The 27,499-nt window shown below is 38.7% G+C and overlaps 1 protein-coding gene across 2 annotated transcripts; it reads right to left on the bottom strand.

The window, feature by feature from the left end:
• Positions 1-372: 372 nt before the first annotated feature.
• Positions 373-25,985, bottom strand: hrh1 (histamine receptor H1). Of its 2 annotated transcripts, XM_017496560.3 has the most exons (3): positions 25,746-25,985; positions 2,436-2,599; positions 373-2,321 (listed from the first exon to the last, which is right to left on the bottom strand). In XM_017496560.3, the coding sequence occupies exon 3, from the start codon at positions 2,234-2,236 to the stop codon at positions 641-643; it is 1,596 nt and encodes a 531-aa protein (XP_017352049.1). In that variant the 5' UTR covers positions 2,237-2,321; positions 2,436-2,599; positions 25,746-25,985; the 3' UTR covers positions 373-640. The 2 variants fall into 2 exon arrangements, with proteins under 2 accessions (XP_017352049.1, XP_017352050.1); XM_017496561.3 differs by lacking the exon at positions 2,436-2,599.
• Positions 25,986-27,499: the final 1,514 nt, after the last annotated feature.

The raw sequence follows: 27,499 nt of genomic DNA, 5'->3' as shown, positions 1-27,499 counted from the left end.
ACACCATATTGCTCAGTAACTATATTGAATCTAATTGTAAAGGTATGTAGTTACAAGAGAGAAGAAAGTAGGCTGGACCCACCATCAGGGCCTGGGACTACATAAGGTTAAACTTTACTTCTGGTATTGCGGTTGTGGCTATTAGTTTTTTTTATTTACAATACAGGAAACTAAGTGGCTCTGTGGCAATCATGCACAGTTCCGTGTACATGTTTCCATGTTATTTACACATAATCATTCCATAAAACCTCAAACAAATTTGTACATTTTGTGCAAACAAGCATACCTGCAAAAATGAGACAAAAGCAAAGGACACAGACTAAACAAAGCCTGTTAAGTGTAAAAAAAAAAATAAAAAAAAACAAACCCACCTTAGAACCACCAAAACTCACTGAGAATTTATTAAACATTTACCATCAGTATTTGTACTGATGTATTAATCTGATGCAGATTACAAGCATACAATAACACTGGTCAGCACCAAAGATATAAGCCAATTAACATAGGTGTTTAAAATACCATAATAGTCCAAACAAAGTCTACAACCCTTAAAAATACACAGTTATACATGCAGAGGCAAAATAACTGAGTTTACAAAGACGTACACAGCTGCTACACTTTCAATCTTTACAGACAAAAATTACTGCTTGATACGAAAGAACTTCTTAAATACTCTTTTGAAATTCTCATTACAAAGTGGATAAATAAAGGGGTTCAGAGTGGAGTTGATGTAACCCAGCCATATAGTGAACATGTGGAGGTCATGATGGACGCATGTGTTGCACAGCGCCATGACCATGAAGGTGATAAAATATGGGATCCAGCACACCATGAAAGCTCCAATGATGAAGCCCAACTGCCTCACCGCTTTCCGTTCCTTATGAATGCGCATGTTCTGGACACACTGCCTGGACTGTTCGCAGAATTTCTGCCACGTTTGCCTCAAAGTCATAGTGTTGCTACCATCTATCATCGGACCATCGTTGTGCATCCACGACCCTTGCGATACAGGTGACTGTGTATTAGCATCATCGTTACAGAGAATGGTGATGTGTTTGTGAACATCAGTGCTGGGTTTTATCTCACAAATATTAGCAACCGAATTCGGCACTAATACGTTACAATCGGTAACAGATACAAACATCTTGAGATCTGCATTCTCTTCATGTTGCAAAAAGCCCAGAGGTAAAGATGGATCCTTTGAAGGTGTTTCAGAATTTACCTCCTGGTTTACTGAGGAAACCTCATGAGGGTCCCTCACAGTTTTCCTCTTAGGTTTCGTAATCTTAAAAAATGAGGTCTTCCTGTTTTGGGGATTTTTACCACGTCCGGACTCGCCGTTCTCCTCATTGGTGTCCCTTGAGTTGTATGGCTGCTCCAAAGTATACTGATCCAACATGTCTTCCTTTTGAGAGTAAGTCTGCAAGGCCAGATTATCTTCCTCTGCCATTTTACAGAAAGTTCTCTGATTTCTTAAGCTTTGCACATTAATGTCTTCATCTGCCACCACCTTAGCAATAGTGACGCTCTCCCACTGCTTGTAATGTTCTCGCACAGCTATGAAAATTTGCGAATAGAACCATAGCATCAGGAATGACGGGATGTAAAAGTTGAGAATGGCAGTCAGCACTTTAAACCATGTGACGAAGCGAAAGTCCGTGTCGCACTTGCTTTCTAGCTCAGGTTTTCGGTCAACATTAGCAAACATCCTCCATCCCAGAATGGGAATAATCCACATCATGGAGAGAAGCCAAGCAAAACAAATCATCAGTGTCGCTCTTCCTCGTGTTCGATATTTCAGATACCTCAGTGGGTGCCTAACAGACTGATATCTGTCTAAGCAAAGGATAAACAAATTGAAAATGGAGGCCGTGCTAGCTACATAATCCATTACCAACCAAAACTGACACACGACGCGACCAAGTTTCCATTCATCCTCAAGTAGATACACAAGATTTAGTGGCATAACAGTCGCCCCAACTATTAGATCTGCTAAAGAGAGGCTGACGATGTAAAGGTTCCCCACGGTATGTAAAGTACGTTCTTTCCTCACAGCGACAAGAACCAGAATGTTCATGATGATTGTCAGGAGACACAACATGCCCAGAATGATCCCCAGCACTGCATTGTTCACATGATGGTGGAGGGAAAGAGATGCATTTAAGTATGCTGTCAAATTTAAGCTGGCATGGTCTTGCAGGATTTTATTGACTTGACCGTTTGTCTTAGTCTCCATTGGAGTATTCTAGTATTGTCACCTGATGTCGAAGGTCTGGATAATGGTATCCACACATTGATAATTCACGTCCATAAGTGAATTCCTAAAGAACAAAACAAAGCATAATACGTTAGTAGGAATAATAGTGCAATACTCATGTTGGTCAGATTTATTTATAATAACAGGTACATGAGGGTTCCAAATCTGTGTCCATTACCATATGGTTCTTGCTCTTAACTCGTGAAAAAATCCAGACCTGGCTAATTAGCTTTCTGGCTAAAGGTTATTAATTGACCCTGGGTGACACAGCGGGTAGTGAGGCAGGTAGCATGGTGAAAGGTGACATGGCTTTTCTTCTTCAGCGCCATATTTTCTCACTTCCTATGGACATAGGACATAAGAAATACCTGAATAATGATTTCAGTATTTGACACCTCAACACCATGGTTACAGTGCCATATACTGTAAAAATTTAAAAATTAAATATACAGTGCCCTCCACTAATATTGGCACCCTCGGTAAATATGAGCCAAGAAGCCAAGAAGGCTGTGAAAAATGGTCTTCATTGTTCACCTTTTGATCTTTTGTTCAAAAAATTCACAAAATGCTCTCATGGATATCAAACAATTGTAAACATAGGACTGGTTTATCCAAAAAATATATCTTTGTTAAGTATGTGTGTGCGACAATTATTGGCACCCCTATGAATTCATATGAGAAAAATATATTTGAAGCATATGCCCATTGATATTTATTTATTTTTTCTTAAATACCTGGGTGACTAGGAAGAGGAAATTGTTCAACCATGACTTCCTGTTTCACAGGGGTATAAATATGAGGTAACACATAGGCCAAATTCCTCCAGTCATTCATAACAATGGGTAAGACCAAGGAATGTAGCTGTGATGTGCAGCAAAAGATTGTTGAGCTTCTCACAATGGGAAGTGACTATAAGAAAATAGCACAAGCATTGAAAATGCCCATTTCCACCATGAGGGCAAGTTCCAGTCAACTGGAAATGTTATGAATCTACCTGGAACTGGATGTGTCTTCAGTCTGACAGACACTACTGGAACTTCAAATGAGATCCGGTTCTAATGAGATCCGGTTCTAAATACTGTGTCAACAAATATTAACCTGAATACCTGAAACCTTGACATTTTTTCACAGCCTTCTTTGCTCATATTTACCAAGGGTGCCAATATTAATGGAGGGCACTGTAACTGGGTGTTCAAATACCTGTGTACACCCCTACTAGCAAGATGACAAAATTCCAGCATAGAGGGGAAACAGTATCTCCCCTTTTTGCGATTACATTTTGTGGTGATCTCACTGATTCTGTGGCAAAATGGATCTGGAAATGCAATCTGAGTTGATTATGTTTTGATTTACACAGTCCTCCACCTGTCAGACAGCCCATTAGGATGGGGCCAGAGCATGGTAGGTGGAGATAGTGGCACCTTTTTTTTATTATTCGCATAAAGCTATTCATAAAGCCTCCCAGTTCCTGTGAAGATGGAATGTGAATACTAGTACACCAAATGACAAATGCAAGTGTTACTTTTTGAATATGAATATATACATATATTTAACAATTACGTAGAATCACATGGGAAATTTTATTTAAAATAAAGACATACAGTCATGTGAAAAAATAAGTACACCCCAAAGAAACTCTTTGGACATTTTTGGACAAGCAAACACTTGATCCTCTTTGAAACCGTGCCTATTAATAAAGTTGATACACTCTGTCAAATGACACATAAAATTTAAATTTTTAGTCATTTTCACAATTTAAATGAACAAAAAACAGATCAGTCACATGGAAAAACACCCCTATGTTTATCACGCCTTCAAATCCATAAAATTAGAATCAAGAGTGGGTGCCAGTGATTAGAAACTGCTTAGGGAGTGCAGGTGGAACCTGTCTTATTTATACCCCTCTCACATCTAGTGTCTGGTGTTCCCTTTGCTATTGAGGTGTGTGGTGTCATCATGCCAAGATCTAAAGAAAAAATGGTTGTGGATGCCTATGAAGCTGGCAAGGGATTTTTAAAAAATCTCCAAATTATTTGAAATACATCAGTCCACTGTATGGAAAAATTATCTACAAGTGGCGCAGATTTCAAACGACTGCCAATTAGGCCAGGACTGGCCGTCCCAGCAAATTCAGCCCAAGAGCAGACTGTCTGATGCAAAAAGAAGTCTCCAAGAACCCCAAAATTTCATCAAAGGATCTGCTGGTAATTCTTGCTACTGTTGGTGTCACAGTGCACGCTTCTACAATCAGAAAGAGACTACACAAATTTAACCTGCATGGGAGACGTGCCAGGAAAAAGCTTTTGCTGTTTAAAAAGAACATTAAAGCAAGACTAAAGTTTGCCAATGCGCATATAGGCAAAGACCAGGCCTTTTGGAATAATGTGCTCTGGACAGACGAATCAAAGAGAGTTGTTTGGTCACAGTAACAGCAGACATGTTTGGCGCAGACCAAGACAGGAGAAGCACATCATGCCAACTGTGAAGCACGGTGGTGGAAATGTGATGGTTTGGGGTTGCTTCGCTGCCTTGGGGACTGGACAGCTTACATTCATTGATTCAACTATGAATTCTGCATCATATCAAAGAGTGCATAAAGATAATGTGAGACCATCTGTCCGAAAAGTTGAACCGAAAGTGGACCTTTCAACAGGATAATGATCCTAAGCACACGAGCAAATCCACCAAGGAACGGCTCAACAAGAAGAAATGAAGGGTTATGGAATGGCTGAGTCAAAGCCCCGATTTGAATCCCATTGAAATGTTGTGGGGGGATTTGAAACGGGCAGAACATGCAAGAAAACCCTCAAACGTCAGGCAACGGAAATAATATTGCACGGAAGAGTTGACAAAAATTCCAGCAAGCCGATGTGGACAATTATGCAAAACGCCTACAAAAAGTTATTTCTGCTAAAGGGGGCAAAACTAGCTTCTGACGCCAAGGGTGTACTTACTTTTTCCACAGAAGAATATCACATCTATTGATAGTTCTGTTGAATAAATAATTGAAAAAGCTCAATTTTCCTTGCGGTTTTGCTCAAGTATATCACCTTTACTAATAGGCACTGTTTCAAACATGATCAAGTGTTTACTTGTCCAAATATGTCAAAAAATACAACAATTTCCAGGGACTGTACTTATTTTTTCACACGATTGTGTGGTCTGACAAACATATCTCTGAACAACTTTCAAAAAACGCATAAAAACACAGAGGTTTACAAAGTGTTTAGCGAGCATCTCAATGAGATGGGCTTTAATTCCTCTGTGGAATAAATAAATTATAGAAATTATAATAACTACAGCTAAAAACAAAGCCACAATAAGCTCACAGAGCTGCTGTACATCCATCTGTATGAATGACCGCTATGGGCAGAAGCCCGGAACATAAACAGGTGCACGCAAACTCCCTCACTTTCCGACGTGTTTGACGAGATTCTACAGGAGAGCGCCCCAATCCACAGCAGTACCCCAACAAGTGCAGCTACGCTTTCCATTGCTTGCACGGATTGCACGCAGGTATTTATCTGCCCCGAGCAGCAGCACAGAGAGTGAGAGACTATTCAGTGCAGCATCTCGTGTTCTTGATGAGAAGAGGAACCGTCTCTCCTGCCAGAAAGCTGAGCAACTCTTGTTCGTGAAGAGAAACCTGTCACTTTTGCTTAAATAGAAAGCAGTCCAGTTTGCTATGTGTATAGCAATGACATTAAAATTCATGTAGCCCTGAAAAACTTTGTTCTTGCCTTGAGGCTACATGCTGTTTACAGTTCGAGGTTGGTTTTAATTCTATTGCTTTAATTAATGTGGAAATACGTGTAAATGAACAGAATCGAGACCTAGTTCATTACTTCACTGCGGTTTTTCATATCATAATAGTTTCCTAGACCTTTTACATTATTTGGATAAAAAAAAAAAATCTGTTAAATTTGATTGTTACAGAACTGAATGAAGAATAATTTATTTAATATTGTTTTTGTTTTGGTGTGTAAGTCACGATCTCCCCTGCAGATGGCGCTGCGGTGCGTGCGTGCACTCACGGTGAGTGCGCATGGACGATGGTGACTGTGTTTAGAACGGACACGTGCACTTGTTTGGTTTCTGTTCTGTCTCCTCCTTGTTTAGTCACTGGTTGGTTTTCGAGGGTGTGTATTAATTGTTTCAGCTGTTTACGTTCAGGTTTGGTTGTGTTTTACTTAAGCCCCTTGTGTTGCTGCGCACTTCGCGCAGTATTAAATGTATAAGCGGCAAGTATATGTGAGCTACCTGAATGCTAGCGGTCGTGTTTCCGTGCCACGTGTTTGTTCCATGCTTTGAACCTTGTCTCATGTTTAGTACCTCGATTATAGCTTTTCCAGTTTAGACCACGATCCCTGTTTGTGAAGTTCTGGTTGTAAATAAAGACATTCATCTCTAATTGCTTCCGCTTCGAGTCCGTTTCGTAACGGTGTTCATTTCAATGAAAGTGTAATCGTTTTATTGGTTTGTAGTTTTTCAATTCACATTCATTAACTTCAAGAAATTCATTAAGTCTAATACAGTTAATAGAATTAATTACTAATTATGAATACAATTAATACAACTAATTAACAATTAATTATTACCAGAGTTATAGGGTTTTATATGGGTTTTAAAAATATTATTTTTCGGTGTATTCTGAATTGTCGGTTTCGGCCCAGAATTTTCCTTTCGGTGCATCACTAACAAGCACATTGTGGTACGCTTGGATATGTTGGCTGTTTCTCAATCCTAAGAACACAAAGAACAAACTTGCATTCTCTTGAAGACCGGTCTTGCCAGGCTACCTTGAAAGAAAAAACTCGGAAAGACAGAAGGACATAGAACATGTCCTTGCGAGAATTGAGATGTGCTGTGAGCTTCTTGTTGTGCAATGGACGTCCCAACACATTTCTAGAAGTGGGACAGGGTCCTCATCTCTTCAGTGCTCCCTGTGTAATATGGTTCAGCTGGTTAATAGAGTTACTGTAAACTGGCTGATTAACCAAAAGTTCATTGAGCATGTTTTAATGCAGTAAGCTCACTGTTTGTAACTGTGACCTCATGTTAACTAAAAACTAAGCTAACAAGTTTACACTTACTTCAGGATGGAAGCTAGTGTACTTTAATTAAAATACGTCTGAGTGGTAAATTTGACTTTTCAAAACCTCATACATATCTCAATCTAAATCATATATCAAAATCATTCTTTTTAGCTGCATATTTTGATTTATTTCGATTATTGTTGTTAAAAAGGCGTTAAAACTACGGGTATGGTACAGGCTTCCATTATCCACTATTGTTTTGCGCGATGGGACTTCAAGCAGGTTCGGTGCGCTCAAGTTTGCTTCCAACGCATCCTCAATGTCAAGAACACATGCTGATAATTTCATACCTCCCTGGTACTTGCGTTCTTGATGATTGAATTTCAGTGGATAATGATGATGTAGAAAGTTCACAAGAACACAAGTTCGCATAAGAATGCACATTGAGCATGTTAAGCATATGGGCCGTTGCCTTGTGAAAGGGAAACGAGCCAAGGAGAAAATGCAACATTGTAACAATTTAGGTCCCTCGTTTCGGAACAAACCCCAGATCTACAGGTCTGAAAATGCCCGTAGATCTTTAATGAGCAAGCCAGAGGTGACAGCGTCAATGATTAAACTCTTGGAGATAACACTGAGAGAAAGCAGACTCAAAAGGAGCACATCCGCTTCTGAGTGACATCGGATAGTGGGATGATAAATCATTACCATTCTACAGTTGAACACTATCAAGTTAAACCGTAGTATATGTGTTGAAAAGATGTTTAATATGAGCATCACAGTCTTTATGATTACAGCCACAAGCCTACAATATCCAGGTGAGATTAACCACTGAAGCAAGGGAGACTTGGGCACAACCTTTGTTTTGGAAGTGCAAAGTACACGGACAAACATAGGGGATCATATACACTGGTCGATAAGAACTACTGAGCCTAATAATAAAAAACAAGTGATAATAGTTGATAGTGGGCAGAGTGGAGCCAGAGCAGTTGTGATGAAAACCAGGACACAGGAGTACACAGTGAATAGAATATAGGGCATAAAAATAATGCAAATGACATCTGAATATGATATTCATATACAATACCCTCCAGTAATATTGGCCCCCTGGTAAATATGAGCAAAGAAGGCTGTGACAAATTGTCTTTATTGGTGGACGTTTTGATCTGTTGTTAAAAAAAAAAAAAATCACAAAAATACTCTGCTCTCAAGGATATCAAACAATTGCAAACCCAACACAGGTTTATCAAAAACAGATATATCTTTGTTAAATATAGGTGTAAATTATTGGCACCCCTATGAATTCATATGAGAAAAATATATCTGAAGTATATTCCCACTGACGTTTTACATTTTTTAGTACTCCAATAAGACCAAGGAATATAGCTGTGCAGCAAAAGCTTCACAAAATGGGAAATGGGTATAAGAAAATAGCAAAAATATGTAATTGCCCATTTCCACCATCAGGGCAATAATTAAGAAGTTCCAGTCAACTGGAAATGTTATGAATCATCCTGGAATTGGACGTGTGTCTATATCATCTCAATGCACTGTGGGGAGGATGGTTTGAGTGGCCAAAAAATCTCCAAGGATCACAGCTGGAGAACTGCAGAAGTTAGTTGTGTCTTGGGGTCAGAAAGTCTCCAAAACTACAATCCGAAGTCACCTACATCACCACTAGTTGTTTGGAAGGGTTTCAAGAAAAAGGCCTCTCCTCTCATCCTCGAGCATCTTCAGTTTGCCTGACACTACTGGAACTTCAAATGGGATCGGGTTCTATGGTCAGATGAAACCAAAACAGAGCTTTTTTGTAATAAACACCAGAGGTGGTTTTGGCACACAGAGAGGTAGCCATATGGAAAAGTACCTCATGCCCAGAGTTAAATATGGTGGAGGATCTTTAATGTTTTGGAGCTGTTTTTCTGCCAGAGGACCTGGACATTTTGTTAGGATACATGGCATCATGGACTCTATCAAATGTCAACAGATATTAAATGAAAACCCGACTGCCTCTGACAGAAAGATTAAAATGTGCCATGGTTGGATCTTCCAGCAGGACAATGATCCAAAATATATATAAAATCAACACAAAAATGGTTTACTGACCACAAAATCAAGGTCCTGCCATGGTCCTGCCCAGTCCCCTGACCTGAAACCCATAGAAAACCTGTGGGGTGAACTGAAGAGGAGAGTCCACCAGCGTGGACCTCGAAATGTGAAGGATCTGGAGAGATTCTGTATGGAGGAACGCTCTCAGATCCCCCGCCATGTATTCTCCAACCTCATCAGGCATTATAGGAGAAGACTCAGAGCTGTTCTGTTGGCAAAGGGAGGTAGCACACAGTATTGATGAAAAGGGTTCCAATAATTGCTACACACCTATATTTAACAAAGATTTGTTTTTGATAAACCTGTGTTTTGTTTGCAATTGTTTGATTTCCATGACAGCAGAGTATTTTTGTGAATTTATTTTAACAAAAGATGAAAAGGTTAAACAATAAAGACAATTTTCACAGCATTCTTGGCTCATATTTACCAAGGGTGCCAATATTAGTGGAGGGCGCTGTATATTTGAATTTCACCTGATCATTTCTTAAATAGCATCAATTCACGTTTCTCAGTTTGAACACATTTTCAGAGTATCAACTGTGTAGTTAAAACTATAGTTGATGACTGAATACTGATGAAATAGGATTCTTGGTAGTGGACTCTGATTATATACGGATTTTAACGAGACCTTAATTGTGTGTGTGAATGAGCCGAGATGGAAATTCTACAGGCATAATTGGCATGAGTCATCAGGAAAGATTTAATGTCATGCATCATGCTCGAAAGCAATGCGATTATACTGAGTTGCACTGCCAACACCCTTTACCATAACAGGCACCTAGTGCAGAAATAAAAACAGACCGAGATCTTGCCTCGTTGCTAAGGAACGGTGTCTACACACACTTCACTGTCCACTAAAATGTTGACAGCCGCCTTAATTTCTGCCTTCTGCCTCCTCTCACATTCCGCACCCTATTCAATCCCAGTGGGACGTGACCTTGCCCTTTGTGTTTTATCATGCCATGCTGCGGGTCTTTTAGTTCCTTTGTATTTTTGACCAGAAAGTACATCAGTGAAGTTTCACACATGCCTTGCTTACACTTTTCAAAAATAAATTACATTTTGCACCCTTCGGTTCTGTCTAGCACCCCTAGGTGTTGTGAAACATCTGGGGGTTTTAGTACACTGCTTTATCGCAGAGTGGTTTTAAATTGAGCAACTACTGATAGAGTGTTGTTAGTGTAAAATAATATCAGTCTCTGCTCGCTGCAAACTGCATATCCATTCCCAAATATCACAGGAATGCACTCAATTGGGTTTTTTGTAAATATTTTGGATTAGATCTTTCGTATGAGGCTCAGAGCTTAATCCCAAACTGCTGTGGCTTTGCTGCCGAAAATGCTGACTCTGATCTGGTTGGTGATTTAATGAATGTCCAAACTGGCACAGTTACAACATACAACATCCCCTTGGTGGGTTTTTATAACCTAGCAGGTGAGTGTTGAAATATGTGTGTGTGTGTTTTTTTTTAAGAAAAAAAAAAGCTACATAATATACCACCCCCAGTCTAAAAGGATATATTGATTATATTTATTACACACTACATATACTACCACATCTAATTTATTCAAATTATTTTAATTCTACTTTGTACTGCTGCTTCATCTGTTTATTACTTTATTATGTGTATAGATGACTGCTCAGAAACTGCACACTGCACACAGTTGCTATTTATTTTGCAACCTTCAGTCCCTCCAGGATTTCACGATTTGAGATCACCGAAATTAACGCATAATCGAGCAAACTCCAGCATAGCTGTAGAGTACCTGAGCCTCACAACAAGCATTTCGATATACAATAAACTAGCTAGCCTACAATCCTGCTTGGAGTACCATGACAGAAATGCATGTGATTAAGCTAACAAATTTATACAAGACAGTTTCAGGCTTTTAGACCCTGTCTGATATCAAGGTGTCACAGTGGGGGGCGTGGGTGAGCATCAGCTGCGGACGAAGAGCAGGCGGTTTGAACCGGCAGACAGTGTGTGATGATTCTCACCTGTGTCTTATCACAGCTAATGTACTTATGTGTGTTTCTTTGTGCTCTGAGTGACTGCCATGACCCAGAGAGAGAGAGAGAGAGAGAGAGAGAGAGAGAGAGAGAGAGTGAGAGTGAGTGTGTGAGTAAGATAGCTGGCAAAACCTGCACCACACACACTCACACACACTCATGGAGCACATCTTGAACCTTGAACTTGAATGAGGCGAAAGCCAAGAGCTGGTGACGACCCATTTTGGGTTGAAAGTATGCTTAAAAGCACTGTGGAATATAGCAGTGGACTCCTAATTGGAAGGTCATGAGTTCAAATCCCAGCACTGCCAAGCTGCCACTGCTGGGCCCTTGAGCAAGGTCCTTAACCCTCAACTGCTCAGTTGTATAACATGAGATAGACAATGTAAGTCGCTCTGGACAAGGGCGTCTGCCAATGAATAATAAAACACCCACACACACACCTGGTTCTACACAAGGCTTTTCAATAAACTGTAGTTTTGTGACAGTGAGTAGAAAATATTTCAGGTATTTGGAGCAGTGAAAGTGAAATGAAGGTAATCTTGCTCAATTCTAATCTAATAACATTTACTTTACTGATTTTTACCCAGCACCATAACGAAAAATTAATGAGTTAATGAACAGTAGTGGTTTAGTAATTAAAGGAACACACTTCGCAAAAATTCTATGCAATTTCCCCTTACTTTTAAGTGTAGTTGATCAGCCCAACATGTTGTGTGTCAGAACTGTGTTTGTTTACCTCAGTCCCATAGTATACAACTCATATTGGATACAATTCATATTGGAACTATCCTTAGAAAAAAAATAAAGAAGGTAAATATTATATTAATGTTAATTTTACAGACATTTGGTGTGTTAGGTTTCACAGATGGTGTTCCTTCATTATCATTCATACATTCATTCATTCGTTATTCACTGAATGGGCACCATGCACACACATTCACGCCTAGGAGAAATTTAGCACAGCTAATCCACCTACCAGCATGTTTTGAGAGCTGGGAGAAAACCGGAGAACCCAGAGGAAACCCCATGGCCATGCAGACCAAGCACAGAAACTCCACTCAGACAGAAACCTGAGCTCAGGATCTGGGGGTCGTGGAGCTTTGAGGAGGCAATGCGGCACCACCCAGCGCTTTGATTTGAAACCCAGTGACTTTTCAAAATAGCAGCACACAAAATATGTCATCATAGTTAGAGCGATATTTCTTTGGCAGATAAATGAATCAAACAAAAGAGGATATCATGAGCTTCTCTTAATATCGACCCCATTTGTAAATCAAGTGACCCACCGTGGATCCTGAAGCCTTGTCTGGGAACGCCCGGTTTAAAACGTCTAGATAAAAGAGCACAAAAGCTCATAAATTCACAGTCAGTTATGGATAACTCATGAAAGAAGTCAGAAATTGTGATCGAGGTTGAAATATGATCGATTGTGCAACAGTGCGATTATTTTCTTCTTTCTTCAGGCTCATTTGTACTGAACATGGATAGATTGGATTTATTCAATCTAGAAGATTCAAAGAGTTGGCTGTCATCAGCCTTCATCCAATTCATGAATGTGATACAAATGAACAAAGGAGATGCCATGCCATCCTCAAATCATCCCTCTATGATTTTCTTTTCATGAAGACCCCATGGTCCTGTTATTTAAACCATAATGACAGTGATTGATTCACCTTACTGAAGAGGTTAGCATTGCAATAGCATTTGTCTGCTGTGGTTTTGTTCTACTTCATATTTAATGGCATACTGCTAATGATAATTCTTTATACTGTGCTGTGCGCCACCTAACATCAATAAAAAAAAAAAGGGATTAAAAATAAGCACAGTGAAATCCTGCAGTGGCTTCCTGATCATTTCATATTTAATCCTCTGTGCTTTCCCTCATCCAGTATGGTCACTACCTGTCCAATTTATTTTAAAGTATATCTATATGTAGACTGCAATTTTAAACCATTAAAAGTAATATGTGTAGAATAATTCATTAATTTATCCTTAATCAATTAATCCCGGTCAGGGTCTTGGGCGATCGAAGGCATGGATCAAACACTGGGCATGAGGCTCAGACACCAATCCATTGCAAGACTTATGCATGCACACACTTATTATTCACATCTAGGGGTGTATTTGGCCTAGCAAATCCATCTACTGGCATGTTTTGGGAGGTGGGAGTAAACCAGAGAGCACAGAGGGAACCTACATGGACACGGGGAGACAGTAAACTGACCTCACAATGAAACCACAGACCCTGGAGCTGTGAGGCAGCAACAGTACTTGCTTTGTAGCAATGTTTAAAAATTCAATATCCTGACAACATGGTATGGATATTATAGTGAAGACAGAATTCATTAAGATATTTAATCTAATCAGCACATATTTAATCGGCACATGGTTCAAAAAAGATAACACCACTGCAAATAATGTCATGAGTCACTTCGGTGGTATAGAATAAGTGTGTGCAGACCTTCATTTCTCTGGAAGAAATCTGCAATGAAGTAAGTCGGTTTTAAATATAGCAAAGGTGAACCAGTGCATCAGCTCTGAAGTGAGCTCATTATTAGAGAATGCTGCCTGAAATCATGTGTCAGGCGATTCCACCCACTTCAATCTCTGACTGTAAAGCACCTGAAAAAACTATTTGTACATAAATAGTTTGTGCCAGGGATCTGCTTATCCATCCATTCATTTTCTGTACCACTTATCATACATAGAGTTGGAGTATGGAGAATCCCAGAGGACAAGGCGGGGGACACCCTGGACGGGGTGCCAACCCATCTCAGGGTACAACTGCACACGCATTCACACAATACGGACAATCTAGAGACGCCAATCAGACTACAACACGTCTTTGGACTGGGGGAGGAAACCGGAGCACCTGTAGGAAACCCCAGAAGCACGGGGAAAACATGCAAACTGTGCATACAGGGTAGAGGCAGGAATCAAACTCCAACCCCGGAGGTGCGAGGCAAACATGCTGATCATAAGCCACCATGCCCTGGATTTGCTTATACTAATCCTAATTTTTAATTTTCAATATGATACTGCAATCAGACGACTGAGTACGGGCCAATGTCTAATACTGATCCAATCCAATACTAGTCCAATACTTTAATAACCACAAACTTACTGAAGATCAGTTGCTTAATAGATCAAGATCCTGCCTGTATTTGTGCATATTTCATAATTCTCTTACTTTGTATATCTGCATCTCTTCCTGTCCCTTTTTGTTTTCCACTTTCTTTATTACCTTACTTCTTGTTAACTTTATCACTTGTAATTGCTTCCACCCATTTCTTATCCATATGCCCATTGCCCATTTCTTATCACCCATTTAGCATGCAGGCTCTACCCCAGATTAGCTAGTCTGCAGTGGTGTCAGTATCAGTAGCTGGAATTGGGCTGAATGTGTCACCAAAATGCATTTGGTCTGATTCCATATGTGATAACACAGCCAAGATCCACATTTATAAGCGTGAGCCAATTTTGGTGTCCCTTCCACAATTTTGCTGTCTAAGTTATATACACATTACAGGGACCATTACAGGGTCACTCAAAAGTCTTAAACAGCTGTTCCACCCCTTCTAATAATTAGGAACAGTGAGAATCACGTGAATCCTCCTTGTGCAAGCCGTGACCGTCCAAAGAAGCCACATTGTGACATATTTGTAGTAAATACCACTTCATATATCCATCTTTCCTCTTTCTTCTTCTCACCTACGGGTGTAACGCAATGCCACTAGAGTATCTGTATGTGCTTAGTGCTACACATATACATACCTCTTTCTGTATTTGTATTTTCTCAACTAGAGATGTGTGCAAGACTATTTATTTAATCTCAGGCAGTTATTATTATTGTTGTTCAAACCTGTCTAGGATAGTTTTCTGACAAATTTAGCCTAATTTAAACAACCGCAGCATCTCTGTCCAGGCTCATTTAACTAAGGTTAAATGAACGAAGTCTGCGCATTCATTTTAATGTCGATTAATCTCGATAGCTCGCTTGCCCACTCATGAAAGTAAAAACCTTCACTCTGGCTGGCACAATTTTTTCCCACAGGATCCCAGGCTCAATAAACAACTCTAGTCTCAACCAGATGCCCAGCAAACCTTCCTGGCAAAAAAAAAAAGAAAAAAAGAAATGAATAATGCACCTTTTACAGTCCGGCAGAAGTTAAAGGCATCCATTTTAACAACAAATCAGATGTCTTTGCTCTACAAAACAACATTTTGGAGGAAAGTGATTGTGTATAAATCATATCCATAGAGTGTATCACTATCTGCAAGTTTCAGTACGAGCTGAAAACGTTTGCTCGTTTCGTTTCGCTCATTTGATTTGTGCACTGCCATCTCTTTTTATGGCAGAAACACAGGTGGTGTTCTATACTGGGACCTATTCAACCTCTTTGACAGCACGGTGAGTCTCACCTGCTGATTCAGTAAGGAACAAATATCGTGACTGATTATGGTAGCATCTTCCAATTCTTTATTCAATTCAAATGCTGATTTGAAAATGCAAATTCATCTGTGTTCAACTGAAAAACAATACAATATATTCAACTGAAAAACATCATTCAAATTCAAAATGTATTTCTTACAATTGCATTTTCATTAACAGCAATTTCATTTTCAGTGTCTAAACTGATTCTGCCATATTGAAAAAGCACTAGCACTCCTTACATTTCTGATTGCACTTTCTCCTCCTCATGCAGCGACTCACACAGCTGCATTTTCACTGTCAATGAGGTATTTCTGTCAATCAAACACTATGAGAGGAATTTTTGGGTGATTTAGACGGAATGATGAAATCAGTTTAACCTCGTGATGGGTGGTGAAAATATGGAGATCACAAGTCAAGTCAAATGGTTTTATTGTCATTTCAACCATATACAGTTAGTACAGTACACCGTGAAACGAAACAACGTTCCTCCAGGACCATGGTGCTATTTAAAAACAACACAGGAGTACAAGAGATGGCACAGATCTAAATAAGACCTACACATTTGTAAAAAAAATAAAAAAAATAAAAAATGCATGTGCAAATGTTTGCAATATACACAAGACAGTACAGTAACTAATAAAACTGGAAAATAGGCAGAATTCCCCCCCAGAATTTTCTATTTGGCTTTGGCAATCATAAGAAGTGATGCAATAGAATTTCTCAGGTGTCGGCTGCTTATCTTTCTGTTCTGAACCAAAGTCAAGTGGATGGGGTCAGAAAACATGTCAAATCCAATCCAATACTGATCCATAGAGTTTGGCCAATATTATACTGTTAATATGATACGTTTTGGGTTGTTGCATCCTTGACTGAAACATAACAAATCTGATCTCACATCATTTGTTGGCAAACAGCAGTTGGAACGCTACACTTTCTTTGTAGCATCATAAAATTTCTCCAGAGATGGATTTCTGTAGCTTATTGTACTTCTGTTTAGGAATTACCTTATGTTCCTTTGGCTGGGAAGAAATTTTGCGTCTCTGAATTTCTATTAAAAGTCCAATTCACTCCAGAAGCTCCTAGACTTATTTAATGTCTATCTAAATGTCATGACATTTATATTTATTAATCTATAATGCTTTTATCCAAATTGAGGCAGAAACCAATGCGAGAGTATTAGGGGAGCAGTTGACATTAATGTTCCTGGTCTAAGGCCCAATAGTGTCTCCTATTGCAATCATGGGATTTTAACTTACAACCTTCTGAGCAGAAGTGCCGAGCCTAAATTGGTGAGCCACCAATGGTCGTAAGCCTACGTTGTACTTTCAGCCAGTGAATATCAATGAGTATTAAAGTTTTACCTGAGCATTTTTCAACATAGTCTCTCTAGTACATCTGTAGTGCAGTATAGACACTGTGGACAATAATTTACAAATGTTCACATCCTGAAAAATCAGCGGAAAATTCCACTTAAAACTTTAAATTCTGAAAGCAGCCAATAATGTTACAGTGAAACATGTATTTCTCAGAAGGGAGTTTTTGTAGTTTCATCAGTGTAATCAAAAACAAGGACGTGTTTGAGTTGCCAACTCAAAATGTTGCTAAAGGTTGCCAGATAATGCAATAGACTAATTTGCATTTGTAAACATGCTACAAGGAGATGTAAGATGTACAAGAAATGTATATTATCATCAATTTACAACAATCATCCCAAACTTATACTCTCTCAGCAATGAGCAGAAACTGAACTGCGTTTTAAGGGAACATGAAGGCTGGGAATTCCATCTGTTTAAAAAAAACAAAAAACCCAACAGCAAAAAAGACAATCTGCAGTCCCATCTGGAAGTATTGCAACAGCAAGGAAAATTATTTTGTTTTTGCTATACACTGAAGAAATTTCAGCTTTCATTTTCTAATATTTACATCAAGATATACATCTGTTGTTAAAGGACAAACCAACATGAAGACTAGAGAGGTGACTATGGGAGAAAAGCAAGCCATTTTGAAGCTGAGAACACCACTGGTGTACTAACAACCAGGCACGGAACAGGTTGACCAAGGAAAACAGCAGTTGATGACAGCAACACTGTGAGAGCTGTGAAGAAAAACCCAAAAACAACAGTCACTGACACCACCAACAACCTCCATAAGGCAGGGGTGAAGGTATTACAATCCACCATTTAAAGAAGATTTTAAGAGCAGAAATATAGAGGCCATACCACAAGATGAAAACTACTCAACAGCAGTAAGAATTGTAAAGCCAGATTGGAATTCGCAAAGAAATACAGAAATGAGCCACAAAAGTTAGTGAAAGAAAAGATCTGCTTATTATACAAAACATACAAGCTCATTGGTCAAGCATGGTGGAAGTAGCGTCATGGCTTGCGCTTGCATGGATGCTTCTGGAATGGGATCACTAATCTTTATTGATGATGTTACTTATTATGGTAGCAGCAGGATGAATTCAGAAATCTACAGAAACTCTGTAGATGTTTGTCTGCAAATTCACAGAAAAATCTGTCCAATCTTTTGGGGAGGAACTTCATCATGCAGTACGACAATGACCCAAACACACTGCCAATACAATGAAGGACTTCATCAGCGGGGGAAAATGGAAGACCTTAATCAAATTGAGCAACATTTCACCTCTTGAAGAGGAGACTGAAAGAAGCCATCTTTGGTAATGGTACCACAATTTATATATTTACAAAATTCTATAATTTCTCTCAGGAACACAGACAAAAGAAGCAGTGGGAAATAGACTTGAAGGAAATGGTCACAGATGGAATAGTTCACTTTCATTATTTGTAATTATCGCCAAGAGGAGAGTTTAAAACAAAGAACGTTGTTTGTGTGGGTGGACAAACAATGGTGATCAATGATTGGTCGTTGAGGACAAATGTGATCAGTGACTGCTGATTTGGGAACATCAACTTGTCCAAGCGCAACTCAATCAGGCTTGATTGAGACACACTCACACATAGCTGGTGAGTCGACTGATTTTGCTCTATCAACTGCTCAACCAGCAGCTGTGATGTGAGCTGAAGCTCTATATCGAGTGCAGGCCAGTCGCTAATGTCTGTTCAAAAAGTCACTAGATTTGTTGCTAGGTTCATTAAAAATAAATAAAATCATAAAGTTGCTAAGCTAGAAACCCTGAGTGTAAGGGCTATGGGTTTAAATGTACATTATACAGTCATTTATACAGTATTTTAAACATTAACATTTAACCTTCCATTGTAAATGAGTTCTCAGAACAGAGAAACACATCAAAATTACAGTATACACATACAGTATAGATGTGGTAGAGGAGATTAGGTTGAACAACACTGGAGTAATTTCTTTCATTTAAAGTCCTGCCAAGCTACATTATCCAGGTACTTCCGTCCGTCTACATCATGAGTCAGAAGTCAAAATACAGTCACTCACTCTTTCATGACCTTTGTTCCTTGAGCCACTCTGTTAAGCTGCTCTACTCAAACTGTTGACTTTGTGTTCATAAGAACATCTATTTAGTGCTGTTTGGACAAATCCATTCTGCATAAAGAGACTTACACCATGACTCCACCCACTCCACACATCATGAAGAGGGAACGTCAACTGAGTGCTGATTAACTCAAAATTCTGAGTGGTCCATTCACGTTATTAACATTACCTGAGTGCAAATGAGTCTCTCAGTTAGCCTCTTTTAACTCAGGCAACTCGGTATTTGTTAGTTAGCAGCATAGCTTTCAATAACCTAGCTCTCTCAGTTTGCAAAATAACTTCCATTAGCTCAGTTTGCACAAAATACCTACTGTAGAATTGGTTAGAAAGCTCTAACTAAAAATTCAAAGTTTAAAAAATGAAAGAAAGAAAAAAGGAAGTGGTGAAAAATAAAATGGTTTCCCATCAGTGATGGCTGGACATGATATTGAAAGGCTAAAGAAAATTCTACTACCTACCAGTAACTCATTGTTTTTATGAAACCATAATAGTAGGGTTGAGTCTTTTAGCACAGGGTCATCATAGTCATAAAACTGTTCTGCATACACACTGTAAAGACAGACAGCCAGCCTCATTCATGCTTATTGTTTTTATGCCAGGTGTTTCAAGTCTGTAATCATGCTGTGTCTCTTGTAGCTCAGGTGGTAGAGTGGATTGCCCACTAATCGTAGGGTTGGCGGTTTGATTCCTCGCCCATGTGACTCCGCATACTGAAGTGTCCTTGGGCAAGACACTGAACCCCGAGTTGCTCCCGATGGCAAGTTAGCGCCTTGCATGGCAGCTCTGCTACCACTGGTGTGTGTGAATGGTGAATGAGACACAGTGTAAAGCGCTTTGGATAAAAGTGCTATATAAGTGCAGGCCGATTACCCTTACTCTTTCAAAAAGCAAGCATGATAAACAGAAATGCTTGCCATTATCCAGCTCTTTTGTTCAAGCCATATAGAACCTACTGTTCTGTTGTTTGTGCCTTCATGTAATTTGTACTTTGGTGAGACAATGTTTGCTTAGTCTAGTTTCTTTTAGTTTATCCTCCAAAGGCATTTAAAAAAAAAATCAGTGATCAAGAAATCATCCACCTCATTCATGTTTATTACTATCGCAGTTATTGCAGCTATAGTATTTCACATGCAGTTTAACAATCACTGCTGATGACGTGTTATGAATGTGTCAGCAATGCAGGCTTTAATAAATTAGCCCCAATGGATAATAATAATAATAATAATAGGGGGTATTCACTCACTGTAATCACATGACAGGACCACCACTGATAAGCTGCATGAATCTACATTCTGGGGTAGAAAGAAATCAGCCACAGCCTCGCTTCTTCATACTATTCTGTGTAATTCTATTTGTGTCCACTGGTGGTGCTACAGTTCCTGGTTCTACAAAAGTTAGAAATAGTCCACGTGAAGCCATTTGTTAAAAGCAAATAAGACGATAAGGATGCCAAAAGCTGAGGCTTATTTTATCTATTTTTTCCTTGAAGCACAGGGAGAACTTAGCCCTGCTACCCGACTAGCCAACCTTGGTTGTAATGAACCACTAATCACTGGTGAAAGCTCAGCTGATAGATATTTTATCTCAGCAATGGAGTTGTGAAGTAGAACTGTGGGTGAGTCTCAATCAGTTCAGCAGTCAGGGCACTGATCTAGGAGTCGGACATTTTAAGGGCTGTCTCAATCGCAAAATCCTTCTAGTGCACTAGAATGCTCGCTCGCTAAAAAATCCCACAATGCACTGCAAAAACCAGGGAGCATCGATGCTCACTATGTTCTCTTACTGGAAATTATGTCATATTTTTTGAAGCCTGGTGGACGAACTCTCAGCCAACTTACAAATGTAAGTAGCTTGTTATTGTTGTCGTACCTCTCAAATGATTACTTACATTAGCGATTTTTAACTTTATTTGACATTCTATATATGCTTTGTTTGAGTCTAATGACTTTTAAGTTTTTAATGATTTAAAAAATTCATTTAGATGGAAATTGAGTCATCGGTGTCCAAATGTGTAGTGAGCCAGGGTCCTTACCAGTGCCTGAACCCATGTACACGATATACTGATTCATGACCTAGGGAGCTATGGAGTTGATTGAGACACACCAAATGATTACGCAGTAATGCAGAGGTATTTAAACTGTGGGTCACGGATCCCTAGTGGAGTGTGAAGGAATTGCAGGGGGCATGGGTAAGGGGTACGTCGGAAAATACAAAAAAATAAATATTTAGAAGACTACCAGACCTGCCACCCTTCACCCATTTTATGTATGAGCATTTTAAGTTCCAGTGTACTCCAAAATTCACCAAAAATATTGTGGGTTTTTTGTTTTTTTTTCATAATTAAACATCACGAGCCTATTGACATTTGCGCATGTGTTTTGCATGCTCCAATATGAACAAACAATCCCTGGAAATCCTGCCCCTTCCCCCATCTCACACTAGTCATTTTTTGTCTGGTGCTTGTAGTGCTTGAAATATGGAATGATGTGGCGCTCTTGCTTTCTGACAAGTTAAATGGAGAATGTTTTGAGTTCAAAGAAAACGGGCAAAAACAGCACCTTTTGACCAATTGCAAGTTCACAAAAAAGTGGGGGAAGAGTTCGAATATGTCTGCAATAACGCGAAGAGAAATGATTCAGATGTTACACCGTTAACATTAGTATATCAATAAACTAATAAAGAAATATAACTAGTAGAACATATCAAAACAAACATATGAAACAAAAGCATTTACATCTGCTACAAGATTTTCTAATCAGAACTGACATTGCCAGACTGCCCTTATTTATTAGAAACTGCCTCCTTCTAACAGCTGGGGAAACTCCCCACAGCACTTATTACTTATTAGCATGTACTAATAAGTACAATGATAAGTGCTAATGAACTGCACGCTGCCGGTGCTTGACAGACACAGCACAGATGGACAGATGCAAGAAATACGTATAGCACATGTCAATGAAGACCATCCTTTAGAAATGAGCTGTCCCCACCACATAGGGCAACACAGAAGATATAAACACTCAAATGATAGCTTGAAACCGAAGCAAACAAGGAAACAACCATAAGGATATATAGGAAGCTGGGACCATATAAGAAGAGTTTTGAGAAAACATAAACATAGGCAGAGGGAGATGCATGTGGAAGTGTGATTGGTCAATGGGGAAATGATCTGGGTCAGTACAATTTTAACATAAATTTATCACTGTTTCATAAAGAGGCAACATTTAATACACAGATATGACATTTCCATGACTACAAAATAATGTTTGCATGCAAGTCAATACGTTTGGGAAGACCACTGTATGTTTCTATATTGAATAAATATAAATTGCTGGATCTTTATCCTTATGAAGAAATCCAGATTCGATAAATATAAAAATTGGTTTCTGGATCAGTACTGAACTTATATTACCCTGAAAACTATGCTAATTACTGTTCCTATGCATCTAGTATTTGCTAGCCACACCTGCTTCATATCTCCAGTGCAAAGCAGAATTTTGATTGTTTGCATGCATTTGAACAAGTGAAAAAATGTGTGTAAATGTGATTCAGGGTACATGTGAAACGTGAACATTTCTTCTTACTCGCTGCTTGTGCGTATTTCAAAGGACTCCGGAAGAACACCTGCTGTTTTGTTGTGGCAATGAATTACTTGAGATTGAGCATATCAGTGCTTTTTCTTTCTTTCTTCAAAGCGATACAAGCATGGAACCAAGGTGCTAGAAGGGGAAAGGCTGATCTGCAAGCTAATGTGAGCAGAAATTAACATCCTGCATTACAGCGATCTCGGACGTGTCTTGCGCTTTGGGTAATTTTCACCTGCCAGGCTCATGTGATAGCCTTTCCTTCATGATACAATATTCACTATTTCTCATTTTCTCTAACTGTGCTCAGTCTCAACTGAACTGGGCATGGAGCAAACACGCTCCTTATGAATTTTATACACCGACTTAACCACACGAAGCATACTGCGCTCAAAAGAGAGATGCAGGCGAACAAATGATAATGAGTATAATTGTTCATCAACTGCTGGTACTGAAAATAATGCAGCAAAAAAATTCAATAAATAAAATCATTTACCACGGTGATTTAACACTGTTGAATTAACATTGAAGGTTGAATTAATATTCTCAGTTCCTGTATGTCAGTATCTAATAAGTATGTATTATATCAAGATTATCACTCAGTTACTCATCTATTGTTGAGTAACGTTAATAACGTCTTAAAAATAAATAGGTTCATACAATCATGTAGGTGTTCAGTCAGTGCTGTGCATGCTAACTGAATGCTGTAGGACTGATTCACCTCACTGTTAGAGTTCAAAGGTCACAATAGGGTAATTTCCTGTTTTTGTTTTTTTACTAATTCAATTCTAAAAAGGCTTTCTGTCCCAAAATTTGAGCACTGCACACCATTGACTAAAAATTACTTCACTTAAATGAAAGGACAGACACGTACCAAAATAGATCAAGGTTTTAAAAATGTTTAACTTTATAAATAAACCACACTAAAACTGTTGCTTCTATCAATCAGCTGTATGATATTGTTGCCTGAAACACGATTTTTTGATAGCAGAAGTATTTGGTTTGCGCTGGCCCAAATATTTGACTATGTTACATCGGGAGATCCAGCAGACAGTAAACAAGTCCCGAGTCTACACATCTGTTCAGGTCATTTATTACTTTGAAAGGATACATGCAGCTTTTGTTGATTTCATCGCTATTTTATTTATAACAAAGCTATTTTCGCCGAATAGTCTGTAGACTGTAGTCGCTGTTGTCTGCACCACTAGGGGGCCTGAACTCTACGAAATATAGCTCTCTCAACATAAATATTGTAATAGCTATTTCAACCCTATACATTCTCAGAAGTAAAGGTATCAAACTGTACTTTTCCTTGTCGCTAGCTTGGTACCGTCAAGTGTACAGTTGTCCGTTTAAGCTACGTTACATTAATCCGGATACATTTGAAAAAGCATCTTTTTGTCCACGTTTTGGCATTGAGTCCACACCGAGATGGCGTTTCTGTCCAGCGAAAATTGAGCTTTTTGAAAACACTCTCCCAAGTGGATACATTTGAAAACGCCATTTTCGCATTGTAGTGTGGACTGGGAAAACAGAGATATAAAAAAAAAACATAAGATACTTTTAGTCATGTGATGCTTTCAAGTGACCCTTTAAACTCAAAACAAACAAGATGGTGGACGATGTTGCACTGCAGTTGTTGTGCCTGTTATCCAGTTTGATACCTTTGTTAAAGATTAATGTCGCTTTGTACAACCTTCAGAATGCCTTTTTAAATAAAACGCCGGCTAAAGCTTTGTACATTTTTATGCATGCGCAGTATAGGGACGTAAGTGTTTTCAGACATTTCAGTGTAGACGAGCAGTTTTTGGAAATCATTTGAAAAACGCCATTGTAGACAAAGAGCGTTTTAAAATGAAAATGCAGTTTTCAGATCTATGTATGTATGTAGCCTTAATGTGTAATTTTTCACTTGCTAGCATGAGTACTTTAAAATAGAATTTAAGATCAATCATAATTGGACCATAGGGTCCACTGAGTTAATTTAAGAAAGAAAAAAAAACAACAACAACTAATCAAAGCATCACATGCATCTTCCCAGATAATAGATTAGGGGCAAAACACACCACTCTTCATGGTACCACAACCGCAGCAACGAAAAGCACCGTTTACCTTTATTTCAAAGAGAGCAGATGTCAGTAGAGAGCTGGTGTTAATGACATGTAACAATTAACTCAGCACCGAAGGTGTTAATTCACTACTTCTGAGTGCTCATTTTCAGTACTTCATTCAATACTCTTAACTGCTCGTTTTCACCTCCACACTTTAAGAAAGAAATGCATACATATATGTATATCATTCCTTGTCACCGGGATGGTACTCTCAAAGTTACATATATAGTGTACATTTAAAGCTTTGTACCTTGCCCATAACTGTCCATTTATGTATTTGAACTCATTTTTAAAGGTACACTATATCCACAGGTCCAGAAAGACATATATTAAAGGTACAAACAGTGTACTATCCTTTGTTTCAGAGAGGGCATGCATTTCAAACCGACTTCACAGAACACCTGTGCATGCGAATATTATACACACTGTGCATTCAGAAATTATATACACACACACACACACACACACACACACACACACACACACACACACACACATATAATATATAAATTCTCCATCATTGTATTAAACAACTCCAGCTGCAGTATACAGGAGAGTCACCTCCAAACTCCAGCCACCACCTGTAGAGCGCGTGCAGAACAAAACTGAGGTTTTGCAGTATTTCACCTCCTCAGTGACCTGAGTCTCCCCTCATCAAACACGCGTATACATTTATCTATCACTTTATTCAGAACATTATTAAAATCCCCTTACCGTGTAGATGAAGGACAGCAGTGGAGTCGGGAGGAAGCGAGCGCTCGCGCACGTCTGTCTCTCTTTCTCTCTCTGTCTGTGTGTGTGTGTGTGTATGTGTGTGTGTGTGTGTGTGTGTGCGTGTGTGTCCGTCTTATGGACCTGCTGCTGGAGTCCCTTAAAGTTCAGTTCAGACGCTAACACACACACACACAAACACAGACACACGCAAACACACACAAACACACACACACACACACCAGGACCTGCTACGTAATACACACCCAGCACACTCGTGATGAATTACAAGATGTCATAAATGAAATCTTGCATTGAACTTCTCACAATTTTGAACACACCCCTTTGTCTTACTTGTGAGGACCTTCAACTGACACTATTAATGGAGCTAATTAATGCTAAGCCTACACCTAAATCTAAACCTAACCTTAACCTCAGTAACCAAAAGGCTTTAGTACTTAAAATAAAGAAACAAGCAAAATTAAATAAATAAATAAATAAATAAATAAATAAATAACTTCGAATCAGCCAAATGTCCCCATACGGTCAAAACGGTATTCACATTTGGTCCCTGCAAAGACCTAATAAAATACCCATGCAGATACATACACGCTCCATTAACACTAAGGTGTCAGTGCATATAGCAATGGTGCACATATACAACATCATCCATTTTAGTCTATAATATATATATAATATATATATATATATATATATTCCAAAAAGAAGTTTCACCGTCTATCATTTATATTAGATGAAATGAAAGCAATTAATCCAATTCTTTGAATGGAAAATTAGAATCAATAGGCCTTATTTATCAAATGTAGCAAAGGTTTAATAGATTTTCCAAAAAATCAAATTTACTCAATTTTCCACTTACACTAAATGTAGTTTACCAGCTGAAACAGGATTGATGGCTGACCTTTGCTTCTTTAATTTTGCAATAGCGTTGCAAGTCAATAATTTTGTACAATATTCATAAAGCTCTTTCTCCTGCAAAATAGTTTTCATAAATACGTACTTGTATTTTCTCATTTGTAAGTCGCTTTGGATAAAAGCGTCTGCTAAATGAATAAATGGAATGTAAATGTACACGGATAACATGTTTATACCTGTGATGCAAACACCATTGTTAAGCTCTGACTCTTTGCAGAAATGCACTGCTTGGTATTTTATGAATTAGGTGTGATTTAGGTGATCATAGACACCTAGCTCTGGCGCAGCAACTGTAAAACGTCATGTACTCATTTCTCGATGACTTTGAAGCCATTCTGATACATTTACATAGTGACTCATGTCAAATAATAGTTTTAAGTTTCTATGTACATTTTAGATTCAAATCTAAATGTTAAGTATAAATGTTAAATATACATATCGTTGTTAAATATAAATGTAAATATTAAATATACAGTGCCCTCCATTAATATTGGCACCCTTGGTAAATATGAGCAAAGAAAGCTGTGAAAAATTGTCTTTATTGTTTAACCTAAAACACGGGTTTATAAAAAAATATATATATATCTTTGTTAAATATAAGTGTGCAACAATTATTGGCACGTTTTTAGTCAATACTTTGTGCTACCTCCCTTTGCCAATATAACAGATCTGAGCCTTCTCCTATAATGCCTGATGAGGTTGGAGAATACATGGCGAGGGATCTGAGACTGTTCCTCCATACAGAATCTCTCCAGATCCTTCACATTTCAAAGTTCAGGCTGGTGGACTCTCCTCTTCAGTTCACCCCACAGGTTTTCTAT

Source organism: Ictalurus punctatus, chromosome 21 (assembly GCF_001660625.3).
Source record: "Ictalurus punctatus breed USDA103 chromosome 21, Coco_2.0, whole genome shotgun sequence".
Classification (NCBI taxonomy): Eukaryota; Metazoa; Chordata; class Actinopteri; order Siluriformes; family Ictaluridae; genus Ictalurus; species Ictalurus punctatus.
The sequence above is the reverse complement of the archived record's forward strand: the minus strand, read 5'-3'. Positions and strand labels throughout refer to the sequence as shown.

Excerpts from the sequence above, each read along its gene's own strand:
- hrh1 (XM_017496560.3), bottom strand. The coding sequence starts at position 2,236 with ATGGAGACTAAGACAAACGGTCAAGTCAATAAAATCCTGCAAGACCAT.